This window comes from Pogoniulus pusillus, chromosome 5 (genome assembly GCF_015220805.1).
Source record: "Pogoniulus pusillus isolate bPogPus1 chromosome 5, bPogPus1.pri, whole genome shotgun sequence".
In the NCBI taxonomy this organism is placed as follows: Eukaryota; Metazoa; Chordata; class Aves; order Piciformes; family Lybiidae; genus Pogoniulus; species Pogoniulus pusillus.
The window spans coordinates 20062695-20088936 of record NC_087268.1 but is presented as its reverse complement, the minus strand read 5'-3'; the positions used below and the strand labels follow the sequence as shown (position 1 = coordinate 20088936).

General features: G+C 44.6%; 1 protein-coding gene across 1 annotated transcript in view; it reads right to left on the bottom strand.

Moving 5' to 3' along the window:
- The window catches only part of TEAD4 (TEA domain transcription factor 4), a 58610-nt gene that overhangs the window by 17999 nt on the left and 14369 nt on the right, over nucleotides 1-26242 (bottom strand). The window contains exons 3-8 of the mRNA XM_064143438.1: nucleotides 16569-16633; nucleotides 15568-15630; nucleotides 5460-5594; nucleotides 4659-4702; nucleotides 906-961; nucleotides 46-170 (exon numbers count right to left, since the gene is read on the bottom strand). Of these exons, the coding sequence (XP_063999508.1) occupies nucleotides 46-170; nucleotides 906-961; nucleotides 4659-4702; nucleotides 5460-5594; nucleotides 15568-15630; nucleotides 16569-16633 (488 nt within the window). The remainder of the gene's footprint in view (nucleotides 1-45; nucleotides 171-905; nucleotides 962-4658; nucleotides 4703-5459; nucleotides 5595-15567; nucleotides 15631-16568; nucleotides 16634-26242) is intronic.

Below are 26242 nucleotides of genomic sequence, written 5' to 3'. Positions count from 1 at the left end.
AAGACCAAAAATCAATGAAGAGTGCAAATCAGGTGTGTGTCTTACTGTGTCTTGATCTTGTTGTTCCAAGAATGCAGAGAATTCTAACATCCAAAGTTTGGAGCTAGCAACCCTCCGTCCTTGCCAAGCTGGTGCTGATGGGGAAGGTGACAGTCCGGGAGACTCAAACCCTAAGCACACAGGGTTAAGGTTACAAACTTTAGAAAAAGAATAGTTGTGAATAGCTTTCCAGCAGAGCAGATGTTCTCAAAGCCAATTACATGTTCTCATGAATTCAACCAGCTTGCAAAACTAGAATTCACAAGGTACTCACTCTACCTGCAATCTACATGGATTGCCACTTATCCTCTAAGGCAGCCCTGTTGGGTATGGTAAAAATGTAGAAGCCAATCTATCTGGGTTTTCACACCACAGAAAACATATGCAGCAACTTTAAGAGGCCCTTGACTGAGCCCTACAACAGCAATAAAATAAATTGTTTTAGTGTCAGGGTGAAGTATTGCCATTAACATGACTATTAACCTCTCAAAATGGGGACAATGAGAAGGAAAAAACACTACTGTGCTTCACTTGATGAGAAACTGAAAAGGCAATCATGATGGGATGGAAAACAGTGGTCTAGTACATGCTGTACAGTGGAAGAACGTTTATTTTCTGCTGAGCCAGGAGGAACAGAAAGCCCAAACAGACTTAAGATAAAAGAAATTTTAAAAAATAAGAATGAAAAACCTTTGGCTCTCTCCACAGATGATAAGGAAAATCACAAATTAATTTTTGGCTGACCAAAATGTATAAATAGGTAAAAATAAATACATAATGTATTAATTTTAAACCTTTAAAAACATTAACTTGTGTTTGAAGTTAGAATAAAATGCCAAAGCAATGCACTACGTTTCCTTACCTACCTGGTAATGGAAGCGGAGCCTGTACAGCATAAGGTTGTTGAGAGAAAGGCTTTACACTGTAGAAGTACACAGAGACAGATCGTTAACAAAACCAAACCAATTAAAAAACTAAACAAAAACAAAACCCCAAACAAACAAAAAAAACCCAAACACCTCACAAAAAACCCAACCTCAATAAGCAAGGAGCTCTTGGGAAAGCTCAAAAAGAAAAAGGAGGTTTACAATATATGGAAAAAAGATCTGGTCAATTGGGAGCATTATAGGAATACTGCCAGAGAATATCGAGATGCGATAAAGAAAGGCCAAGGGCCTCTTGGAACTGAGCCTTGTCAGGGAGGTAAAAGAAAATCAGAAGAGCTTTTTAAAATACATCAATGACAAGAGGAAGATCAAGGAAAAGGTGGCTCCACAACTGAATGATGTGAGAGATAATGGTAACTGAAGATGCAGGGACGGCAGAGCTGCTGAATGCCCCTTCTTTGCCTCAGTCTTTAGTGCTAAGACCAGCCCTCAGGAACCTCAGTCTCTGGAAGTAAGGGAGCAGAAATGGAGAGGAGGACACTCCACTAGTGAGTCAGGACTGGGTTAGAGATCCAGCTGAAAACACCCAAATCCATAGGCCCTGATGTGTTGCACCCACAAGTGCTGAGAGGGCTGCTGATACTGCTGGTGAGCCTCTCTCCATCATTTCTGAAAGCCATGGAGAACAGGAGAGGTGCCTGATGACTGGAAGAAAGCAAATGTCACTCCAGTCTTCAAAATAGGCAAGAAGGAAGACCCAGGCAACTACAGACCAGTCAGCCTCACCTCCATCCCTGGAAAGGTGATGGAACCACTCATTCTGGAAGCCATCTCTGACCACATGAAAGAAATGAAGGTCATCAGGAGTAGCCAACATGGATTTACCACAGGAGATCCTGCTTGGCTAATTTGATAGCCTTCTATGATACCATGACCAAATGGGTAGACAAAAGAAGAGCTGTGGATGTCATATACTGTGACTTCAGCAAGGCTTCTGATACCGTCTCCTATAACATTCTCATAGATAAGCTCAGGAGATGTGGCACAGACAGCTGGTCTGTGAGGTGGATTGAAAACTGGCTCCACAACAGAGTTCAGAGAGTTGTCATCAGTGGCACAGAGCCAGGTTGGAGGCCTGTGGCCAGTGGTGTTTCCCCAGGATCAGTAATGAGTCCAGTTTTGATCAGTATCTTTATCAACAACCTGGATGAGAGCATTGGGTGTACCCTCAGCAAGTTCACTGATGAGACAAAACTGGAGGTGGGTGGCTGACACCCATCAGGCTGTGCTGCCATCCAATGAGATCTGGACAGGTTGGAGTGCTGGACAAAGGCTAACCACATGAAGACCAACAAGGACAAGTGCAGAGTCCTGCATCTGGGGAGGAATAGCAGCAGGCACCAGTTGGAGGCTGCCCTACTGGAAAGCAGCTCCATGGAGAAAGACCTTGGAGTCCTGGTGGGCAGCAAGTTCTGCATGGGATAGCAACGTGCCCTTGTGGCCAAGATAGCCAATGGCATCCTGGGCTGCATGAGAAAAAGTGTATCCAACAGGTCTAGGGAGGTTCTTCTCCCCCTCTGCCTAGTGAGACCACACCTGGAATACTGTGTCCAGTTTTGGGCTCCTCAGTTCAGGAGAGACAGGGACATGCTGGAAAGAGTCCAGCAGACAGCCACAAGGATGACTGAAGGACTTGAGCATATCCCCTGTGAAGCACAACTGAGAAACCTGGGGCTGTATAGTCTGAAGAAGAGAACACTGAGAGGAGGTCTTACCAATGTGTACAAATGTCTGTGGGGTGGGTACTAAGTGGAGGAAGCCAAGCTCTTTTTGGTGGTCTGCAGCAATAAGACAAGGAGCAATGACTACAAATTGAAACATAGAAAGTTTCACCTCAACATGAGGAGAAACTTATTTACAGTGAGGGTGATAGAAGCACTGGAACAGGATGCCCAGAGAGGTTGTGGAGTCTCCTTCTCTGGAGGCTTTCTAAACCCACTTGGATGCATTCCTGTGTGAATTACCCTAGGTGATCCTGCCTTGGCAGGGAGGTTGGGGTCAATGATGTCTGGAGGTCCCTTCCAATCTCTAAGGTTCTGTGATTCCGTAAATGTTCTTGCCCAACTGTTTGTGCAAACAGATCAGGCATTTCTGCTAAGGAAGAAAGTGTTGCAAGTGCATTGGAGAAATCATCTTTCTGTGTGGCAGGTCATGGAGAAAGACTCAAAAAACAGTACAGGACTAGGAATGGACTAAGATTTTCCTGTAGGTATTCAGTAGGCTCTCCCTGCAGACTTGTATCAGCTCACTAATACACTGTTGCCTTTCCTTTCCAGATTTACATGTATGCAGGTGGATGCACTGGACTGGATGCCTCTCATACTCTTAGGCCCAGATTCAGAGATCTTCAACAGGCATAACTAGTCCTAGCTTTCAAAGCAGCTCAGCTCCATTTTAATACCACAGTAAGAAAAATCAGCATCTGGAGACATCATCTGACATCAAGCTTCTAAGAGAACCTCCTACACTGGTGCTGCTTCCTTGCTTAGTTTCAAGCCAAAGGTGTAGAATTTCTCTTGCATAGGCTTCCATCTTCTTTCTCCATTTTTCTCCGCAAGCTATTTTAGCAGCATCTGTTCCCTGATCTGCTCCACAAACATTAGCAAGTAGCACTACAAGACAATGGGAACACAGGTTTGGATGAAGAACACAAACCTTTGCATCTGCTTGTCCTTAAATTGGCTGAAATTGCTCTTGTTAGGTTACAAAGAGTGAGTCTCCGTACAAAGAAAGAAGCAGGGAGGAACAGTGGCTGATGGAGCAACATGAACACACACCAACACCGTACTCTGAGACAATGACACCCAGGGCGATCATTGATGAACATCAAAGGTTCACTTCAGCACCTGGGTAGGAGAGCTCCAGTAACACTCTCAGAGAAAGCCCCTCACAGGGCTGTCACAGGACAGCCATCAGATCTACTGTTTAGATGTGAAACCAACCCAGTGAGACATCTGGGGATGAGTATGTAAGCTCAGGTCCCAGAGAGATTCACCCTCTGTGTTTTGTGCACATATGTGTGTCTGTGTGCACGCGTGAGGCTGTAGCCTTGAAGGCTCACTTCCCTGGCTGCCAGCACCTGAGGAGATAAGGGATGCTGGGGCAGCTACTGGGTTAATCCAGAGCGTATATATTTCCTGCTATCACACTTTCACCTTCATCAGTCAGACACAGGTAGAGGATGAGGCTGCTGGTGCTGTCTGTAGTTGTGGGTGCCAAGCACACTCTGTGCTGTTCTGTGCAATGAGTTGTGTGTATACGTGCAGTGTGTAAGCAGATTTGTCTGTGCGCCCAGGGATACAAGCTCAGCCTCCCCACTGGTTTAACTTGGGAGCACAAAGCTGCAGCATCCTCACCTCTAACAGACTGCTAGATTCAGCACCTCTCTGAATTAGTCATTTTTAGGCTGCTTGAGTCATGGGACATATTAAAGGGATGCAATCTGTGGTGAAGGTACCCTATGAAGACATGGAGTTTAGCTGTTTAAAATTATCTCATGACTCTCAGTTTGTCTTCAGTCATGGACTTTAAGTCTCAGATGCACAGTCAGGGAACCTGTCTGACAGCAAAGACTGTGTTATCTTAGCATTTCGTATATATTGTAATAGCTAATGACGTTCCTCAGGCGGCACACAGAAAGTATCAGGAGCACGCACATGAAGGAATACTCACTCTTGAGATGATCCAGCTTGCCCTGGTAAAGCTCCTTGCCAAAACTGCAAGAGAACATAGAGGTAAACATCACCACTCTTAGGACAAAGATGAAAACCAAGTATTGCTCCTTTATGAGGAAGAAAACCGAAAATTTACAAACTTTCAAAGATTCTTTCTACACTACTGGTTTCACCTTTGTGGAGGTGCTTACTGCTTTTGGTTTTTGTTCTACACATTACTAGTAATGACATGCAAGCAACTGACCCAATAGAGGATTTTAATGTTAAATATTATGTATGCACCTTGTACTTCCACCTCTGGGGCTTTAATGATGCCTACTCTCTTGGAGGGATCATTTTGCCCAGGAAAATTCCAATAATATTTTGGCAGAAACCAATGCTCAGAAAAAGCCAACTAGACCCAGCTCAAAGGTTAGGGTATGTGACAATCATCCTCTCTTAAGGATTTTATCTAAGTGCCATCTATTCACTATCTAAGCACTCAGGATGACCTTGCGAATGATAAGATTGAGAAAGGGTCAGGATGGGCCAAATGTTTTTAATCCAACATGATCCTGAGTTGAATTTTCTGATGTGTCATTAAATTATCCCCATGTAGTGAAACTCTAATGTTCTACATCAATGTGAGCTAAGAATCGGACTGAAACAATTGAAGCCATAAGACACATTTGTTCCTCAAAGACAATGCCTTTTGGCCTATTTTTCCTGACCTTCTCAGGATTTCCTGCGCAGGTCCCACTGCCTTTTCAAACAGTCAAATGTCTTAATCCCAGCACCACCAAGATGTTGATTCACTCACCCCAGAAACTGCAGGATAGGCTGGACGTGGGAGACCAGGCAAGGTCACTTTACTGTGGAAGGCAGTTGCAGAGATAATTTGGGCAGATGACATTGTAGCCATACTCTGCATGGCTTTATCTTTAGCTGCCTGATCCTATGGGCAAAAGTAGAAATAGAAAACCACACAATTATTACAATAATCAACAAGTTGCCTGGTCCAATGCTGCATAGTCTGGATTCTCATCAGCTTCTTTGCAGGGAACAAGCATCTCTGAAATCTGAGCAGCAGACTCACCAATAACTGCCCTAAGAACTCATTAAAGCCTCCATGCCTTTCAGCCATTACTGTAACTTCAAATGTGGTTAATCAGTATTTCTGAAATGCTGGCATTACTGCTTTAGCAACTGTGAAGCATTTATCCTTTCTCTCTGAAGGCTTTCAGCTGCACAGCTGAAATGTATTATCATGGAAAGCATAACTCTGACTCCTGTGTTTCAATCGTTGGTAAGAATAATCAATGGGAAAGACTCTTGCTTATCAAAAAAGTCTCCTTTAGAACAAGCTCTGAAAAGGAGTTTGTCACCATCACTGCAAAACCATTACCTTGATTTGGGAATCCATTAATCTCAGCTAGAGCTGACAATTTTATTCCCACCCCTGGGGAAATAGGAAATCTTAATAATCACCCAGGACATGTATGCAAGGACAATCCTCCTTCTATTTTAATATAGTCAATGGTAGCACAACAGCTAGGAGATGGATGTTTAAAACAAACAGCATTCTTCATTTCTTCTTCCAAGGAACAAACTCTGTCCAGTTGTGGGCCTCTCAATTCAAGAACGATGCTGAGATATTGGAACGTGTTCAGAGAAGGGCATAAAGCTGGTGAAGGGCCTTGAACACAAACTCTATAAGGAGAGAGGCTGAGGGAGCTGGGGATATTTAGCCTGGAGGAGGCTCAGGGGTGACCTCATTGCTGTCTACAACTACCTGAAGGGAGGCTGTAGCCAGGTGGGGTTGGTGTCTTCTCCCAGGCAACCAGCAACAGAACAAGGAGACACAGTCTGTGCTAGTTTGAAGCAGGCTAGAATGTTTTGGTGAGAAGAACTAGATCATAGGCTGTGAAAGGAAAACAAGGGTGATGTCTCCTTCCCTCAGTCTTGCTGAAGAAGAAACGAAATCACTGCGTACACCCTACATGCCATGTTCAGCATTAGGGGTGCCCTGCCTCCAGCCAGGAGGAGGAAAGGGATAGTGGAGAGAACCGAATCTATTGGAATGTATTCATTAGGTGGCCTGGCAGTTCAAAAGTTCGGAAATACAGGGCTTTAGTTGACACAGGTGCTCAGTGTACTTTGTTGCGATCCAATTGCAAGGGGACTGAGTCCATATCTATTTTTGGAATCACTGGTGGATCTCAAGAGTTAACTAAGTTGCAGGCTGAGATCAGTTTAACTGGTAAAGAGTGGAAGAAACATAACAATTGTAACTGGTCCTGATGCACCTTGCATTCTGGGAACTGACTTTTTGAGACAAGGTTGTTTCAAAGATCGTAAGGGTCACAAATGGGCTTTTGGAATAGCATCTGTAGAGATTGAGGATGGTAAATTGAAATTGTCCATTAGACCTGAACTTTCTGATGAATCTGCAGCTGTGGGACATCATGACATAGAGGATCTGGAAGTGCCAATTGCTACTCAAACTGTTCACCACAGGCAGTACAGAACTAACCGTGACTCTTTGTTGCCCATTCATCAGCTGATTCGTCAACTGGAGAGTCAGGCTGTCATCGAGAAAGCTTCACCTTTCAACAGTCCCATCTGGCCCGTGCGCAAACCTAACGGCAATTGGAGACTCACAGTTGATTTTCGTGCCCTCAACGAGGTGACTCCACCCATGAGCGCAGCTGTGCCGGACATGCTGGAACTCCAGTATGAGCTGGAATCGAAGGAGGCTAAATGGTATGCAACCATAGACATTGCTAATGCTTTCTTCTCTATTCCCATAGGAAAGGAGTGCAGGCCTCAGTTTGCATTCACCTGGAGAGGAATCCAGTACCAGTTCAATCGTTTGCCTCAGGGGTGGAAACACAGCTCAACGATCTGTCACTCAGTCATCCACAAGGCACTGGATAAAGGTACAGCTCCAGAGCATATACAGTTCATCGACGACATCATTGTGTGGGGCCAAACTGCTGAGGAAGTCTTTGAGAAAGGTAACAAAATCATTGACATTCTGTTGCAAGCAGGTTTTGCCATTAAGAGAGACAAGGTCTAAGGACCTTCCAAAGAAATTCAGTTTCTGGGAGTGCGGTGGCAGGATGGTCGTCGTTAGATTCCACAGGATGTGATCAACAAAGTCTCCACCATGGCAGTTCCCACCAATAAGAAGGACACTCTGTCTTTCTTGGGTGCAGTGGGATTTTGGAGACTACGCATTCCTGGTTTCAGTCAGATTGTCAAACCTCTGCACGATGTGACTTGTAAGAGAAACAATTTCGAGAGGGGACCTGAACAACAAGCAGCCTTTGATCAAATCAAACGAGAAGTAGTCCATGCAGTGGGCTTGGGACCTGTGAGATCTGGTCCAGACATTAAAAACATTCTGTACATGGCTGCCAGTGACAATGGTCCAACTTGGAGCCTTTGGCAGAGAGCTCCAAACGAGACACGTGGTCATCCACTTGGTTTCTGGGGTCATAGCGACAGAGGTTCAGAGGCAAATTACACCGCAACAGAGAAAGAGATACTTGCAGCCTATGAAGGAGTGAAAGCAGCTTCTGAAGTGATTGGAACTGAGTCACAATTGCTTTTAGCTCCTAGATTGCCAGTTCTAAACTGGATGTTCAAAGGCAAAGGTTCATCACTGCATCATGCCACAAATGCAACTTGGTCTAAATGGATGGCTTTGGTAACCCAACAAGCACAAATGGGTAATCTTGACCGACCTGGTCTGGTGGAGGTGATCACCAACTGGCCAGAAGGCACAGACTGTACCAAACCTCCAGAGGAGAAAATAACCCATGCTGAAGAAGCTCCTCCCTATGGTGATCCCTCTGATGAGGAAAAGAACTATGCTTTGTTCACAGATGGTTCCTGTCATCTTGTTGGGAACAAGGGAAGATGGAAGTCAGCAGTCTGGAGTCCTACCAGGAGAGTTACCAAAGCGAGAGATGGAGAAAGAGAATCCAGTCAGTTCGCTGAGGTAAAAGCTGTCCAACTTGCTCTTGATGTGGCTGAACGTGAAAATTGGCCTATCCTTTACCTCTACACCGACTCATGGATGGTAGCCAAAGCTCTATGGGGTTGGCTAAAAGACTGGAAAAAGAATGGTTGGCAGAGGAAAGGAAAGCCTATTTGGTGTGCTGATCTATGGCAGGACATTGATGCACGGCTGGAGAAAATTCCAGTGAAGGTGCAACACGTAGATGCACACATGCCTAAGAGCAGAGCCAGTGAGGAACAAACATCAACACAACCAGCAGGCAGACCAAGCTGCTAAGATTTCTCAAGTTGATGCAAACTCTAATCTTGACCTTGATTGGAAACACTGAGGTGAACTGTTTTTAGCTCGGTGGGCCCATGATTCATCTGGACATCAAGGCAGAGATGCAACATACCGATGGGCACGCGATAGGTCAATTGACTTGTCCATGGACACTATCACCCAAGTCATCCATGACTGTGACATTTGTGCTGCTATTAAGCAGGCTAAGTGAATCAAGCCCTTATGGTATGGTGAGAGATGGTCAAAGTACAAGTATGGTGAAGCCTGGCAGATTGACTACATCACTTTACCTCGATCTCATTCTGGCAAGCAGTATGTGCTAACGATGGTAGAGGCCAGCACCTGATGGCTGGAAACCTATCCAGTTCCACATGCTACTGCACGTAACACCATTCTTGGCTTGGAGAGACAAATCATGTGGAGACATGGAACTCCAGAGAGAATCAAGTCAGACAATGGCACTCATTTCAAGAACAATCTTGTGAAAAACTGGGCCAAAGAGCACGGAATTGAATGGATCTATCATATACCCTACTATGCACCAGCTTCAGGGAAGATTGAGCGCTACAATGGTTTGCTGAAAACCACCCTAAAGGCCAGGAGGGGTGGAACTCTGAAAAACTGGGACAAGCATTTAGCACAAGCTACCTGGTTGGTAAATAGTAGAGGTTCAGTAAACAGAGCAGGACCTGCACAATCAGACTTGGTCCAAACAGTAGATGGTGATAAGTTCCTGTTGTACGTGAAAAGAATCTGTTAGGAAAACTGTTTGGGTATTTTCTCCTTCGGGTGAAGGGAAACCTGTCCGAGGGGTGGTGTCTGCTGAAGGTCCTGGTCATACATACTGGGTAATGCAGGAGAATGGTGAAATCCAGTGTATTCCACAGAGAAATCTAACCTCAGCTGAGAGAGTTTAAATTCAGAGTGTATCATACAAGCTGTTAGGAGTTTTCTCTTCTAGGTACCATCGGCGTCCACAATGGAAGAATCTACAAGAGAATCTACAGTACATGAACATGAACCCAATGTCACCTGGGAGTCCCTGTTTTGGTCTCATCTGTGAGAAGACAAACTGTTCTGAGCTTTTGGATCACCCATATCTGAGATAGCTGGAATGAAGTGTGAACTGAACTTGTGATACTCATTAGTGTAAATATTGGTTTAGATTAGATCAGATAATTCTCAGCAATACTCTGAGTGAAGTAGACAGGAGTGGATTGTGCTAGTTTGAAGCAGGCTAGAATGTTTTGGTGAGAAGAACTAGATCACAGGCTGTGAAAGGAAAACAATGGTGATGTCTCCTTCCCTCAGAGTCTTGCTGAAGAAGAAACGAAAACATTAGATAACACTCTCGCCATTTTTCACACACTCTGCTTTGGGCTTCTGACTGAGCTGCATCTCCCTAACCTCACCTTCCACTCACCTTTGCTTCTTAACCTCTTGGCTGAACCTCTATTCTTCTTTAGGACTGAGGTAAGGTTGAGAGGGGCAGGGGGAAGGTGCAGGGCTGGTTGAGAGCCCCTCCTGAGGACTCAGGTTTCTGGGAGGGGACTTGTGTTTCTGTATTACCTTTTACCTTGTATAATTCTGTATATAACTGTATATATTGTAAATATCTGCTTGTATATTGTGCTAGCTGTAAATAAATAGCTTCATTTATATTCCCAGCACCGACTGAACTAGTCTGGGTGATTTCTGAAGTGTGTGGGGGCAGGTAACACCCAAACCATCATCACAGTCTCAAGCTGTGCCAGGGGAGGTCTAGGCTGGATGTTAGGAGGAAGTTCTTGACAGAGTGATCAGCATCAGAATGGGCTGCCCAGGGACAGGGAGATGGTGGAGTTGCCATCCCTGGAGGTGTTCAAGAAAAAGACTGGATGAGGCACCTAGTGCCATGATCTAGTTGACTGGATAGGGCTGGGTGATAGATTGGACTGGATGAGCTTGGAGGTCTCTTTCCAACCTGGCTGATTCTATGATTCTAAGCACCTTGCTATATTCTGCCTTGTTGCAGGCCGTGCTGCCTGCTATCACTGCTTGCTGCGGGCCACAGTAAACAAGCCCATAGACCAGTATGGTGTTGGGCCAGCTATGATGGAGTCTTCAGACAATTCAATATGAATTATGCTGAAGCCGTTTATTGATCATAACAGCCTGAAATATATACTCAGCCAGTAGAGCACACGCCTACACACTAGCATAATTAATCAGGGACGACCCACCACATCTGCATAAGTCCACGCCTTGTTATCCTCGTTAGCAAAGGTTCATTATCTACCCCTTCTGAGATAAGGTAGTCAGCTGCATGTGAGAACCAAGGTTTGTTATTACAAGGATCTGCCTGCTGTTTATTCCTCTTCACATCCTTTCCCATGGCTCTCCTGCACCTGCACCTCTTCTGCATTCTGTATTCCCACACTGCCTTTCTTCCTACATCCCCTACAATTAATCCTAATCCTTCAAACACTGCATATTTATCTGTGACATTATAATGGCAATGCCACATATGAATTTATAGCTTGGAGAAACTATTGAAAGAGGGAAGCTCTTGCTGCCTTCAGGAATTCTCAATTCCCACTTGTATTAGTTGAGCTGCAGTAAGTTCTCACCCTTGGATCTCCATTCTCTCTAATCTCTCCACTTTAAGGTTTTCTAAAGTTCAAAACTCTGTCATTCTGACAGTCTTACACAAAACCATTTGGAGGAGGCACAACAAAAGTTCAAGGATAAATAGCAATGTTTAAGTGGAACAATGAGTAGGAATGGACAAAACCTACACATCTTTAACATCGTCATAGATGATCTGGATGAGGGCATGGAGTCAGTCATCAGCAAGTTTGCAGATGACACTAAGCTGGGGGCAGATGTGACTGGGTTGGAGGGCAGAAGGGCTCTGCAGCGGGACCTTGACTGCCTGCACAGATGGGCAGAGTCCAATGGGATGGTGTTCAATAGCTCCAAGTGCAGGGTGCTGCACTTTGGCCACAACAACCCCATACAGAGATACAGGCTGGGGTCGGAGTGGCTGGAGAGCAGCCAAACAGAAAGGGATCTGGGGGTGCTGACTGATACCTGCCTGAACATGAGCCAGCAGTGTGCCCAGGTGGCCAAGAGAGCCAGTGGCATCCTGGCCTGCATCAGGAATGGTGTGGTCAGCAGGAGCAGGGAGGTCATTCTGCCCCTGTACTCTGCACTGGTTAGACCACACCTTGAGTACTGTGTCCAGTTCTGGGCCCCTCAATTTAAGAGGGACATTGAGATGCTTGAGCGTGTCCAGAGAAGGGTGACGAGGCTGGTGAGAGACCTCGAGCACAAGCCCTACGAGGAGAGGCTGAGGGAGCTGGGATTGTTTAGCCTGGAGAAGAGGAGGCTCAGGGGTGACGTTATTGCTGTCTACAACTACCTGAAGGGTGGTTGTGGCCAGGAGGAGGTTGCTCTCTTCTCTCAGGTGGCCAGCGCCAGAACGAGAGGACACAGCCTCAGGCTGTGCCAGGGGAAATTTAGGCTTGAGGTGAGGAGAAAGTTCTTCACTGAGAGTCACTGGACACTGGAATGGGCTGCCCGGGGAGGTGGTGGAGTCGCCGTCCCTGGGGCTGTTCAAGGCAAGATTGGACGTGGCATTTGGTGCCATGGTCTAGCCTTGAGTTCTGTGGTAAAGGGTTGGACTTGATGATCTGTGAGGTCTCTTCCAACCCTGATGATACTGTGATCTTTTTTTTTTACAGTATCTGTGACTCCTGTTAGGATAATTTAAGTGAATGGAAGGGGAACATTCTAATTCCTGAGAAAATTCCTAAGATTCTACAAAGCTGCAAGAAAGTTCTCATAATCCAGTTTAAATGAGGCTTAGGGAGGCTTTGCATCGGAATGGGCTGCCCAGGGAGGTGGTTGAGTCGCTATCCCTGGAGGTGTTCAAGAAAACCTGGATGAGGCACTTAGTGCCATGGTCTGGTTGACTGGATAGGGCTGGATGATAGATAGGTTGGACTGGATGATTTTTGAGGTCTCTTCCAACCAGATGATTCTACAATTCCTTGATTTTAAGACTCACATTTTAAAAGGTCAGAATTCTTTTCCCTTTTCTGTGACATACATAAGGACCACTTCCTAGTTGCCATTGCATAAAAGGATCTTTTTTTCCCCTTCCCTTTAGCTTCTCACTAAAAAAATGTATAAATCTACTTGAGTTTATGGGAAAGATGGATTTACTTGTGTAAGTGTTAAAGAACTCTGAACGACTAAGAAAACATTAATATTTTATCTATTAAGCCCTGTCATGTTTTTCAGTTTTAAATGCCTAGGCTGCTAGGAAAAAAACCCCACATTTTTGTAGAAGACACCTTTCCTTTCAGCTAAAAGCTCTGTATTGGTTTGCATAGCATTTCCAAAAAGAAAAACAAGCCCCAACACTGCTCCTGCCACATCCTCCTCCCTCTCACCCCTAAGAAAAAGGAATTAATTTTTTTTATCAAACATTGACAATATTTGCATTTAAAATAAATCATCGTAACATTAATAACAACACAATTTCTCCCTTTTGCCTTAGTACAGGTGATTCCTGTTAGCCACTTGAGACATGGAAAAGTATTGATTTCTGAGAATAGATCTTTCTCTGAGCTTTACTTTCCCCCTTTTTGTTCTACACGCTGTGTACCCTCAGAGAAGACACCCCAATTTGTGTCTAGACATCAGCAGCACAGCAAAAGCTCTGAAAAATCAATGTGCAGCCGCTCTGGTCCCTAGGATACAACTGTGACAATATGGCCTTGCTGCAACAAATGAACAGTAATAGATGAACACACAGCTCTACCAGCAGGAACTTTGAAGCAGGACAGCAGTTTCTGTGATTACATTTCCTTGCTCTTTGAAAATGACCAGAGAAAGCAAAGAAGTAAATGAGTTGAATCAGTACTACAGACTTGCCTCCGCAGGCAGAAAGGAGCAGTCTGGTACTGGGGAATGATTCACTGCAGGCAGTGGGCAGAGCTCACAGCACGGCCTGGGGTGGTGTAAAAGGAGAACAACCAATGGCTCCATGAAGCTCCCTGAGACACCTTTGTTCCCTGAGAACAAAACTGGCCAGCTGTAGTGAGCGTACAAAGCGGAAACAAGCTCAGCTGTCTGGCTTTTAAATCATGCCAAATCCCAGAGCTGTAACATGCAAGGAATGGAATCAAGGTTACAGATGTAAGCAGCAGTAAATCTTTTAACACCCCGTGCAGTTGTTGTTTCCTGCTCACTCTAACTTGCCTCTCAAGTAGGCCTCCACCTGAATTGTCCACTTATTGGCACCGCAGGTTTCAAGCTTAGGCAGCCCTACCTACATGCACTGAATTAGATAGTGTGATTTGCGGCTCCTTCTCTTTACCACAGCAGCTGGAAACACAATGGGCTAATGAAAGACACAAAACCATTTCCTAAAGTAGAGCTGGGGATGGGATTTGGGGGTGAAGTCGTAACTCACAGAAATGCATGCACTTCAACACTGGGCAAGATGGAATGCCAACGGCTTACAGAGAGTATGCTTCTTCTAGGGCCCAGTAGTCACAGAGAGTATGCTTCTCCTAGGGCCCATTGAAGTCACCCAGTCAAAAGAAAGCACATTCTGTCCACTCAACAGTCAGGGCTGGACTGGGCTGCCAAGATGCTAATTATCACCTCAAGCATGGAAGACCAAGTAAGCAACCACACTTGCCTCCAGATCACTTACTGCCACACCTAATCAGGCAAACTGGCATGCTCCATTGTCCTCTGGCTGTCTCAGCGATGTATTACAATGACTTCGCCTCACATCCTGCTTAGTGAGCCCTTTCTAGATGGCTGGCATTCTAACATGGGACACCTTTTGTGCAGTTGTCATGAAGGTCAAGTTTATGGGTGACATTTCTGTCAATTCAGTCTGAGGACATAAACTATCTCCCTGCTTCAAATGTGAGTGGAAACAAATGCCAAGAGTGTGGTCTCAGAATTCTTCCTACAGAAAGAAAACCACAGATTTGTTCAAGCATGTAGTCAACCACTTTCTCTCTCACTAGACCAGGCCTCCCCAAATCAAGTCTGAATTAACAAGGGACAGAGTCTGTTTAGTTGGTACCATTTTACCTGAGAAGATGCCGTTTGGCTTTACAGATTCCTTGCAATGGTTAGGCCAACTAATAACACTTTGTCAAAGACAACTCCACTACCACTAGCAGAAGTGCAACTGTTACTGAAGTAATTGTAAGGCCACCTTTTCTGAAGGCCACAACAACACCAGGAGCTGACTACTAGCCAGCATTTATTAAGTACAAAATCCTTCTTCTCAGATGAACGCTCTTCCCATACTCCTAAGTCTAAGGCTCTTTCAGACTTGAATGACCACGGCATAAACTGGAGGTAGAAATCAGACACATTAAATATAAGTTATTGGTTCTTTATTCTTTAAATACAAGTGCTTCAGATGTCAAAGTGCTACAACAATGTGCTTTGATAACATTTGCTGAGAAGTACCTTTCCCTCACCAGTTTACTACAGTTCAGTAGCTAATCTCACCCCTTTTTAAGGCTATTCAAAGAGTGAATGGATGAGGGAATAGCTGGCTCAGAGGTCTTACTGAAATGTTAAAGGATATCCATCATACCTTTAGCTTGGCTTGAATCTCTCTAGCTTTCCGCCTTGCCAGGACCTGGATGTGACTAGACACCTGCAATGAAAGACAAAATCCATCTTCATTGCATGAATATTTAGAAACACAGAATCAGCCAGGGTTGGAAGGAATCACAACAATCATCTAGTTCCAACTGCCCTGCATGGGCAGGAACACCTCACACTAGAGGTGTCACACTTGGTAGCTGCTTACAGAAATATACTTTAGGCACCTTGTGCAACAAGGAATGCATTTGGTGGGGGCAGGGGTGGGTACAGGTAGCAATGACATGCTCTTCTGAACCATAGTGTCATGAAAGGAGGTGAGGACCAACAAAGATAGGCCTTTTCAAATGCAGACTTGTTAAACCAGAGATCTCCTCTAAAACTATAGAACCCATCCTTACATCTAGAGACTGAGACTTCTATCTCTTTGTTCCCCATTTTTGCCTCCTCCTAGGAGAAGGTCATATCCTAGAGTTCCTTATCCCTGTCTACTGTATAATGACTCTCAGAACTTCCACATACTGGAATAAATAGGTTGGAAGGAACTTCTGGTTGTCATTCACCAACTCCCTGTCCAAAGCATACCTACGTTTCTCTGGCATAGCCTGGACTGTCATTTCCTAATTACAAAGATTCTTTTTCATCCCATGTGTCATCTCTCTGAGCTGGACAAGGGATCTTCATGTAGAGGATCACTGGTGTTCACTGAAATGTTCATTAGTAGAACAAAAGAATAAAATCACAAGCTGTTTAACAGGATAAAAATGTGTGTCATGATATGGCTTAGGAGCCAGGAGCATTACAATCCTAATTTAAAATTCCTGAGCTGACTCTTCCCATCATTTTTGTTAACCAGCTGAGCACAATAACCTCTTTCTAGCAAAGTCATAAACCAACAGCAAGTAGCAGCAAGGAATTGGTTTTCTTAAGCCCTCATCACATCTACTAGTCCCAAGAAACTAACGTTTATAGAGGAAAAGTCACTCTTACCTGTTTCCTTGTGCGTGTTTTCCCTGTTCTCAGCTTAATATAGCGGGCAATTAGCTCATTTCGGCCTGAAACAGAAGTAACGCCAATTAAGGTTTAGAAAGCTGTAATTCCAGGGCAAAAATGCGCAATGGAAGTATCCATCCATAGAGATCAGCAGTGGAGGATGCTCTGTCATGCTATTTTCTATCTTAGATAGGTGTTAATTAGTTCGTGTGATAGAGGTCTGAGCTTTAGGAGCCACACTCTGAAATGCAAATTCTCATTCCCATTTTGCATCTACACGGTTTAAAATGAGTGACAAAACGAGAATTCACGGGTGTCACTTTGTGACTACGTCGCCACAGCTTGCAGACACTATAAAAAGAGACTGAGAGTACCAGCCAAAAGAAGAAAAAGAAGAGCCTCACCCTAAGACATTCCCGTTTAGTGGGAGTGAGTCTTAAACCAGGACACTGTCTAAGACTGCCTTTCGGCCAGGTTCATGAAACAGAACCAATGCAGACACAGGGATAGGAAAGCATCTTACAGGTATCTTTTCCTAATGATGTAATTAAAGAAATTCTCCATATTCCCTGGGAGAAGAATCAGGTCTGCAGCCTCAGCTCCTCCAGACACAAATTAGGAACTCTGCCTGTTCCAGAAACACAAGGCATAGCACGTAACCACTGACCTCTCCATTTCCCACGGTCTCAGCATTAGCATGGTCTAGGAGAATTTGATGAAAGCAGATGATATTAAGCCAACCTCCATCTGGCTGCTTCTCCAACCAGCATAACCAATTGCACAAAGTTGAGACCAATGCCTAGTGACACATACAGACACCATCTTTTCCTAACTGCCAGGAATAATATTTATGGCTTTTCAAAAGCCTACATCTATTGGATACAGATCCAAGTTGAAAGGTTAAGAAACAACAAAACTGATTTGACTCTTCTTTCATATATGACAGCACATAGGTAATTTCAAGACAGTTTGACAGCGGTCAGAAGATAGGGAGGCTATAGCCAGGTGGGGTTGGGCTCCGCTGCCAGGCAACCAGCAACAGAACAAGGGGACTCAGTCTCAAGTTGTGCCAGTGGAGGTCTAGGCTGGATGTTAGGAGAGAGTGATTGGCATTGGAATGGGCTGCCCAGGGAGGTGGTGCAGTCGCCATCCCAGAAGGTGTTCAAGCAAAGACTGGATGAGGCACTTAATGCCATGGTCTAGTTGACTAGATAGAGGTAGGTGCTAGGTTGGATTGGATGATCTTGGAGGTCTCTTCCAACCTGGTTGATTCTATGATTCTATAATATGTGTAGAACAAAACATGGTGCTCAAAACACATAAATAAGCAAGAAGGAAAATGTATATTCATCAAAGACCCTTGGAGAGGCAAGGGGAATGAGTTACTGAAGAGAGAAAAAAATAGCCTTGAGAAGAAGTGGATGTGGAGAATTTCAGATAAAATTTCCAATGGTGCACAAATATGGGTCACACCTATAGGAATTCAGAATTTCAGAAGCCACTGAAATTCATTGCTTCTCACCCAGGTATAATGTTTGTTACAGTGCAAATTTAGCTCTGTTGTATTTCCAAAAACTGCCAAGCTGTCTCAGGCAGTGTACTTCCCTGGAGAAGACTAGAGGGAGAGGAAGCTATTGCAGGAACTGCACATGTTAGAATCTGGTATAGGAATTCTCATGAGAGGCTTTATCTAGAGACAACATTCAAATGTGGATCCCCAAAACTTCCAGTTTTAGAACTGAGTTCCCACTTGCCAGCACCTCATCTACAGCCTTCCTCTTCCAGAAGTCTGTCTCCACAGAGACTGGGAAGACCAGAAAGGTGGCAGGGTATACTGAGCTAATAAAGACACTGGCAGCCAAACCATCAGATTACTCTTACAAAGACACCAGTATCACAGGGATTGCTAAATATAGAACTATGCAAATCACAAAGCCAAATCAACTGCAGCAAGAACATATTAAACTACCATGAATCACAACTGCAAGAGAAGCAAATCCTAAATGTCTTTCCTTTTTCCTACTAAAAGCTAGATGTGTTATGCAGCTGGAAGGCTGTAGGTTCACAGCCACTGGAAAGAATGTTTTTTTTTTGTTTCACAGCCCTGGCTGCAGGGTCAGCAAAGACTAGCACTCCTCACTTGGCTGGAACAGGCAGAGCTGTCATAAGCTGTCAGATGGTTCATTTTTCAGAGCCATGTAAAATGTCCCTCAGTAATCTGATCATATGTTGTGTTCTTAGAATAACTCCTGCTGAGGCCTGCCATGGTCACCAGAATCTGCCAACAGTTGTGCCTCCTCTGTCAAAACTGTGCATTGGATTTCACGAAGCTCTAGTCAACATACCAACAGCAGTACAGCACTCAAAAGCTTTTTCCTCCCTGTAACCTTCTCCTTGGAAGCATGGCATGAAAAAAGACAAACTTCTTTATCTTTAACTCTCACTCCTAACAGATAAATTTAGCTCCCACTCTGTCTTACTCCAAAGTGCAAAATTCTGCATTCAGTAGTTCTACAGGAAGGTACTGGTAAGAGAAGTCTATCAAGACACTTATTTGATTCTCCCTTCCACACCTATGTGTGCTTCAATGTCAGAGAAGCGTCTGCCTGCAAGGAAGAGGGGGAAAAATTAAATCAGAGGAATTCAACCAGCCACAGAAGGCATTGTACAGTCTTACCTTGAAGTTTTGAGTGACCTTCTGCTAGTAATGATATATTACTGCTTGTACAACAGGCGAATAAAACATCTCAACATGAGCCAGCAGTGTGCACTTGCAGCCCAGTAAGCCAACCAGAGCCTGGGCTGCACCAGGAGAAGTGTGGCCAGCAGGGCCAGGGAGGTGATTCTCCCCCTCTGCTGCACTCTGCTGAGACCCCTGGAGTCTGCATCCAGTTCTGGAGCCCCCATTACAAGAAGGATGTGGAGATGCTGGAGTGTGTCCAGAGAAAGGCCATGAGAATGCTCAGAGGGCTGGAGCAGCTCTGCTATGACAACAGACAAAGAGTTGGGGCTGTTCAGTCTGGAGAAGAGGAGGCTGCGAGGTGACCTTCTTGTAGCCTTCCAGGATCTGAAGGGGGCCTACAAAAAATCTGAGGGGGGACTTTTTAGAATGTCAGGTAGTGACAGGATTGGGAATATGGAGAAAAGCTGGAGGTGGGGAAATTCAGCCTGGACATGAGGAGGAAGTTGTTCAGCATGAGAGTGGTGAGAGGCTGGAATGGGTTGCCCAGGGAGGTGGTTGAGGCCCCATGCCTGGAGGTGTTTAAGGCCAGGCTGGATGAGGCTGTGGGCAGCCTGCTCTAGGGTAGGGTGTCCCTGCCAATGGCAGGGGGGGTGGAACCAGATGATCCTTGTGGTCCCTTCCAACCCTGACTGATTCTATGATCTCTTTACGCCTTATACTTCCACACATCCTTGTTGCCAAAGAAAGCAGAACTAAAAGCCTCTCTGCTGTGATGGATGACAATGAAGAACTCCATGATTTCTGCAAAATCTTTCTGGGGGAAACTGCATGAAAGTATCTGCTTCTTGGTAGTGGTATCTTTTCTGCCCCCCAAAGCAATCCTATGCACCTAACTGTGAAGCACAGCAAATAAAACTACAGTAGCACCTATCCAGCTGTATCCAGTGAAAGGTTAATCAAAGAAAGGTCAAGGAAGCCATCTAAACTGCTATTTCAAACTCTTTGTGCCACTTCATGATAGCTCCTGGAACATGGCTGTCTTCTAAACTTTCTAAGCATATAGTTAACTGTTGATCACAATCAACATAAACATAATGAACTATGCGCATCAGACAGCATGAAAAATAGATGCAGAGACAAGAGGGAATTCAAGGATGTCCATTAAGTATCAATGTTTCTCTATGCATACCAAGCAAAACATATGCAGAATGACATCACCAGAAGGACAAGGCAAAAGCAAGGTGTGTTACATTCACAAACGTGTGTGTATAGAGATCACTGCCACTGGAGTCTTTCCTGATCCCTACCTCCCTGCACAACCTTATTTTCCATCTCTCACTCCACTGTTCCCTCCTCTCAGCTACACTGATTGCCTTCTTGGGCATTACCTTTTCCAGAAACAGGACTTTTTGTGTCCAAAACCATATTTTTGTCTTTCTGATGGCTAATCTCATCAAGATGCACAGACACTCACTCAGATATAATTCTTAGTATTAGCTGTAATGCTATCTTTACTAGACTCTTCCTTCAATACAAACCATCTTTTCTCACGAAAACCTTGGTGAGAAAATTCTGCTACCTTCCCAATTCCCCAGACCAGCTTTTTCAAGGCTAAAGAAACCGCAGTACATGACCTTTCCTTCTCTGGCCTCGGTTCCCTTTATCATCGTTCTATCTTCCTTGACCTCTGACAACCATTAATGTTGCATCTTCCCTGATTACTCATCATGCTTGCTCTCAACATTAAAATAGGTTTTTCAGCAAACCTGTTTGCGAAGTTTTAGACTTTGGCCTCTCTGTCTCCTATAGGTCATAGAATCATAGACTCAACCAGGTTGGAAGAGACCTCCAAGATCATCCAGTCCAACCTAACACCCAGCCCTAGCCAATCAACCAGACCATAGCACTAAATGCTTCATCCAGTCTTTGCTTGAACACCCCCAGGGATGGTGGCTCCACCACCTCCCTAGGCAGCCCATTCCAATGCCAACCACTCTCTCTGGCAACAACTTCCTCCTAACATCCAACCTAGACCTCCCCTGGCACAACTTGGGGCTGTGTCCCCTTGTTCTGTTGCTGGTTGCCTGGGAGACCAACCCCACCTGGCTACAGCCTTCCTTCAGGTAGTTGTACACAGCAAGTAAGTCCTTCTACATCTCAGAATTTCTGAGATTTGTCTTGGTATAAAACTTACAAAATACAGTGATGCTTTTCAGAACCAAAACGCTTTCAAAGGCTCAATCCTTCCCTCTCTCTCTCTGTTTCAGCTCCTGTTTTTACTAGTAATATCACTGCCACAGCTGAGGCTGTCCCCCAATGTCAGTAAGTACTCAGCAACAACCATCTCCCTATTCATCCCTATCTTTACACCTCTCCTTGGGAACCTCCACCCTCACTCCCCCACCATTAAACTCTACACTCTGATTCTTGCTCTTAACTGGTCTTCAGTCTTTGTTGGTACTTCAAATCTAAGCATACTGAGCACATAATGCAGTATGGTGTCTTGTTTTTCCTGTTTATCTGGACTGCAATTGTGGGAAATCCCTGTGGGAAAGTAAAGCCCAACAGCAGTGGACAATCTCAGGAGCAGTATGTTTATTTTTCATTAGAAACTGGAGACAACTCTTTAAATAACATATTAATATCAACAAAGTTCACTCTGATCAAGCTTCTTTTGAGGCTTTTTCTAACATCCTGTACTTTTATTCCTAACTTCTACAACAAATCCAGAGAACTATTCAGGAGGTAATAACTATGATCATCACACTGGGATCACTTCTCATGAAAGAGACCATGGCAAAGCATAGCACATTTGACTGCACTAGTCTATACTATGAGTACCTCTTACCCTCCACCAATGCAGACCTTCAGTGCTTAATAGTCAGGCTGGAATTCCTAAAGCACAGTTACACATATCAGAGAATTTTATGATCAGCCCTGAGAGAAGTTTCCTCATTCTTGAATTTATTCCACACTAGAATTTGCACAGTATTAGAATCATAGAATCAGTCAGGGTTGGAAGGGACCACAAGGATCATCTGGTTCCAACCCCCCTGCCATTGGCAGGGACACCCTACCCTAGAGCAGGCTGCCCACAGCCTCATCCAGCCTGGCCTTAAACACCTCCAGGTATGGGGCCTCAACCACCTCCCTGAGCAACCCATTCCAGCCTCTCACCACTCTCATGCTGAACAACTTCCTCCTCATGTCCAGGCTGAATTTCCCCACCTCCAGCTTTGCTCCATATTCTCCAGTCCTGTCACTACCTGACATTCTAAAAAGTCCCCCCTCAGCTTTTCTGTAGGCCCCCTTCAGATCCTGGAAGGCCTACCACAAGAAGATTCCCCGAGCTTATTAAATACATATAATAAAGGGATTTTGAGAAAGAAAGAAAGAAAGCTGAGCCAGAACAATCATATCCCTGAAAACATGATAACAAAGTGATTAGCACCACCATGGTGTCAGCTCTTCTGACACACCAGTCTTCATCAATTGACTCTGTAAATGCTGAGCTCCCTCCCTCTTCAGAAATGACAAAGAAGTTCAAGCTTTATTTGCTGGGCAGAATGTGAGTGTCAGACACCTCAAGTGAGGAAATGACAGTCAGGTCATCAGTCTGAGTCACAAAACTCAGTTGTCTTAATTACAAACTTGTCTAAATTCTGAAACTCTGTCTTGTGTAAAATGCCCTTTGCTGGGAAGCTTAGTGCTTACTCCTCTGTTTTTCCACTCTGTAAACTAAATTCATAGCTAGAAAGGGAAGTGCTATCCCCTTTTAGAAACTTCTGTTTCCTGATGGCCAGTTCAAGACACTTCAAACAAGGTGCATGACTAAGGCATAACAATTCCAGACCCTGAAGGTTTGGGGAAGCTTCTTACTGGTTCCAAACAAGGGATGGAGATAAAAGACAGTCATCACAAGTGTAGTTACAACAATTTTTTTATCAATAAAACAACCTGAAGAGGTTCCCCTCTCCTCTGCTGGTCATTCCTCCTCCTCCTGTACTATTCCATCAACTCCTATTTGCAGCTGCACCAATTACACTGTCAGAAGGACTGACACACATCACTCTAATTACCAACATCCAAAAGTAAGCCACCTCACCTCCTATTTGGATTTTGTGGTTGGTTTTGGTTTTCCCAAACAGCATATTTTTAAAAGGACCAAGGAAATGGTTCATATTGTAGCCACATAACCCTGAGCACTGGCACAACAGGTCTGTCCCAATCTGAATGATTCTGTGGTATAGTTCATTGGATAGGACTGGGTGACAGGTTGGACTGGATAATCTTGGAGGTCTCTTTGAACCTGTTTGATTCTATGATTTAACCTGGTTGATTCTATGATTGAACAGGGAGAAGAGAGAAAGAATCAGGGCAGAACTTGAACCAGTTTTGACAGCAGAGAAACCACGGCCTGGAACTGTGCTCCACCTAAAACAAACACAGACTGGTAAGAAAATGGGCAAGACTCTCGCTTGCATCAGTTTATCTAAAGGCTAGAGAGAGCTCAAGTGCCTTCTAATTACTGCCCAAAGGCACACTGAGTTATTCCTTGTAAAGATGAGCATTTAGCAAGGCACAACAATGCACGCATGAAGCAATCCCCTCACACACCCCGATGGGTACCTGCAGGCTATGATCGTCTTCACGGCCCTTCAAGCCTCTAATACAGTTTTTCAGTGCAGAAATTGAATGTCCTCATCACCTGTGTTTCCTCACATTATCACCTCAGGCCACAGAAATGCAAGATAATCAACTCAACAGCTGCTCCTCTAAATACACATTAAGGGCGGCAATAGGAAGAGCTGAGACTTGTTCTGATTCTTCCCTGAGCAAGGCTGAGGAGAAGCTTACAGAAACGGTTTAGATTCAGTTTGTCTGGGAAATGCCAAAATCACACCAAAGCAGCCGGGTACAGAACTGTGAGTCTTTCGTATGCCATGCAGTATATCTGACAACACATTAAATAGTCAATTACAATCCTACATGGCAAAGAATGCCAAACAGCTTTCAGTCTCTTGAGACACCCGAGAACGATGATGTTACACGTGCAGAAGCACACTTAACAATCCCCAGGTTCAGGAAAACCATTGTGGGTAGCACTGAAACTAATGCTAACAACATACTCCGGGTCCCATGCATCCAAGTTCTACATTACAGACCCAGACACGTGCTAAAGTCTTCCTTATATCAATAAACCTCTGGCCTGCTTGTTTCAGTAACTTCCAGTAGCCACTGGGTATCTGAAAGCAGCTCTCAATAGCCCTTCAGGGATGTTACCTGAATGCACAGCAAAAACTGCAGCACCTCTCCTGCCCATTCCACCAGTCAGCTGCCTCTGCTGGCACCAGTAAGTACACTGTTTCTTGCAGATTCCTTGCCCGCCTACTTATCTTGGGCACACGCCCAGATGACAGGCTTGCTAAGGAAATCAGAGCTAAAAGGGCTCTGGGACATCCATGCAGCTACTTGCTGTGTGACCAGCACAAGAACTACGCAGTTCTCAAGGCATCCAGCCTGGTTTGGATTCACCATGTGCGGAACTGTGACCGCTTCACTTGACAAGACTACACCAAGACCCAGACGTGATCCACTGACTGATAATTACAACAGCTTCAAGCGCCTATAAACCCCAGGGATTGTTCTTGCAGTGTATGAATGACACTGTTCTTGCATTATATGAAGGGTGTTCATGTTGTGAGAGGAATGGCTGTACCTTCATCCAGCTTTAGTTTCTGACTCATAAATAAGATTGTAGTCATTGACCATGATTGCTTTAAATCACCAAGTTCTAGCTTCAGCCTGAACAAATGGATAGCCACTGGTGAAAAAATTATTGCCTATTTCTCGTAACTCCTTCCCACCAGATTGTTTCATATGTCCTTCAACTCACTAATCCCTCCACCTTGTTTTGCCAGAGCAGTTTATTACGAGTTTAGCAAGCCAAAATACATTAGCAAGGAGTCAGCTGGAAACTCAAGTCAGTCCAATAGGTGAGAGCACAAAACCAGGAGCAGAGGGGATCAGGCAAAGAAGAGTGGTGACTCCATTTTTATTTCTGCAGTGAACTGCTAGATCATTGTTTCTGTAGGAAATATATACTTGGTTTCAATACAGAAATTTTACACCATCCTGGGACTAAGTAAGACATACAGCTGTTGAAGATGTCACTCTGTGAAAGGGGAATACAGACAGAAAGTCTTAGCAGAAATGAAGCTTCATAACCAGAGCTGGTCTGCATAATAGCTAAATACTACCAAGCTTGTAAAATTTCTTAGCAGACACTTGTGATATTCCTACACACACCTCCCTTTCCCTTTTTGCTCCTAACATGAGCAGTTCTGTCCCATATTCTTCAAACACTGGTTCACCGAGTGTACAGCACGAGTCTGATAGATAGCTGAGCAACCACAATCCAGGCAGTGACAGAGGAGCAGGGCCATGAGGATGATGAAACTACTAAGGCTGCTGCAGTGATATCTGAAAAACCATATGGAAACATAAGGAAATTGGCAAAATATGATTCTATGATTCTATGAAATCCTAGGTGCTTCCATTCCCTTGTAGATGAAAGCTGCTGTATCTAGAATTGCCAAATCACTTCCCTCCAGTCTTAACCATAACAGATCAGGCCAGACAAGAACAGTTTGAGTACAGCTGGCTTTGCCTCTGGGCACAGGAAAAGATGAGATCACATCTGAAAGTCCCTCCCAGCACTGTTTTCTATGACTCTACAACTAAAGATGATGGTGCAGTGTTCATAGAATCATAGAATCAACCAGGTTGGAAGAGACCTCCAACATCATCCGGTCCAACCTATCCCCCAGCCCTAGCCAGTCAACTAGACCAAGGCACTAAGTGCCTCATCCAGTCTTTTCTTGAACATCTCCAGGGACGGTGCCTCCACCACTTCCTTGGGCAGCCCAATCCAGTGGCAAATCACTCTGTGAAGAACTTCCTCCTAACATCCAGCCTATACTTTCCC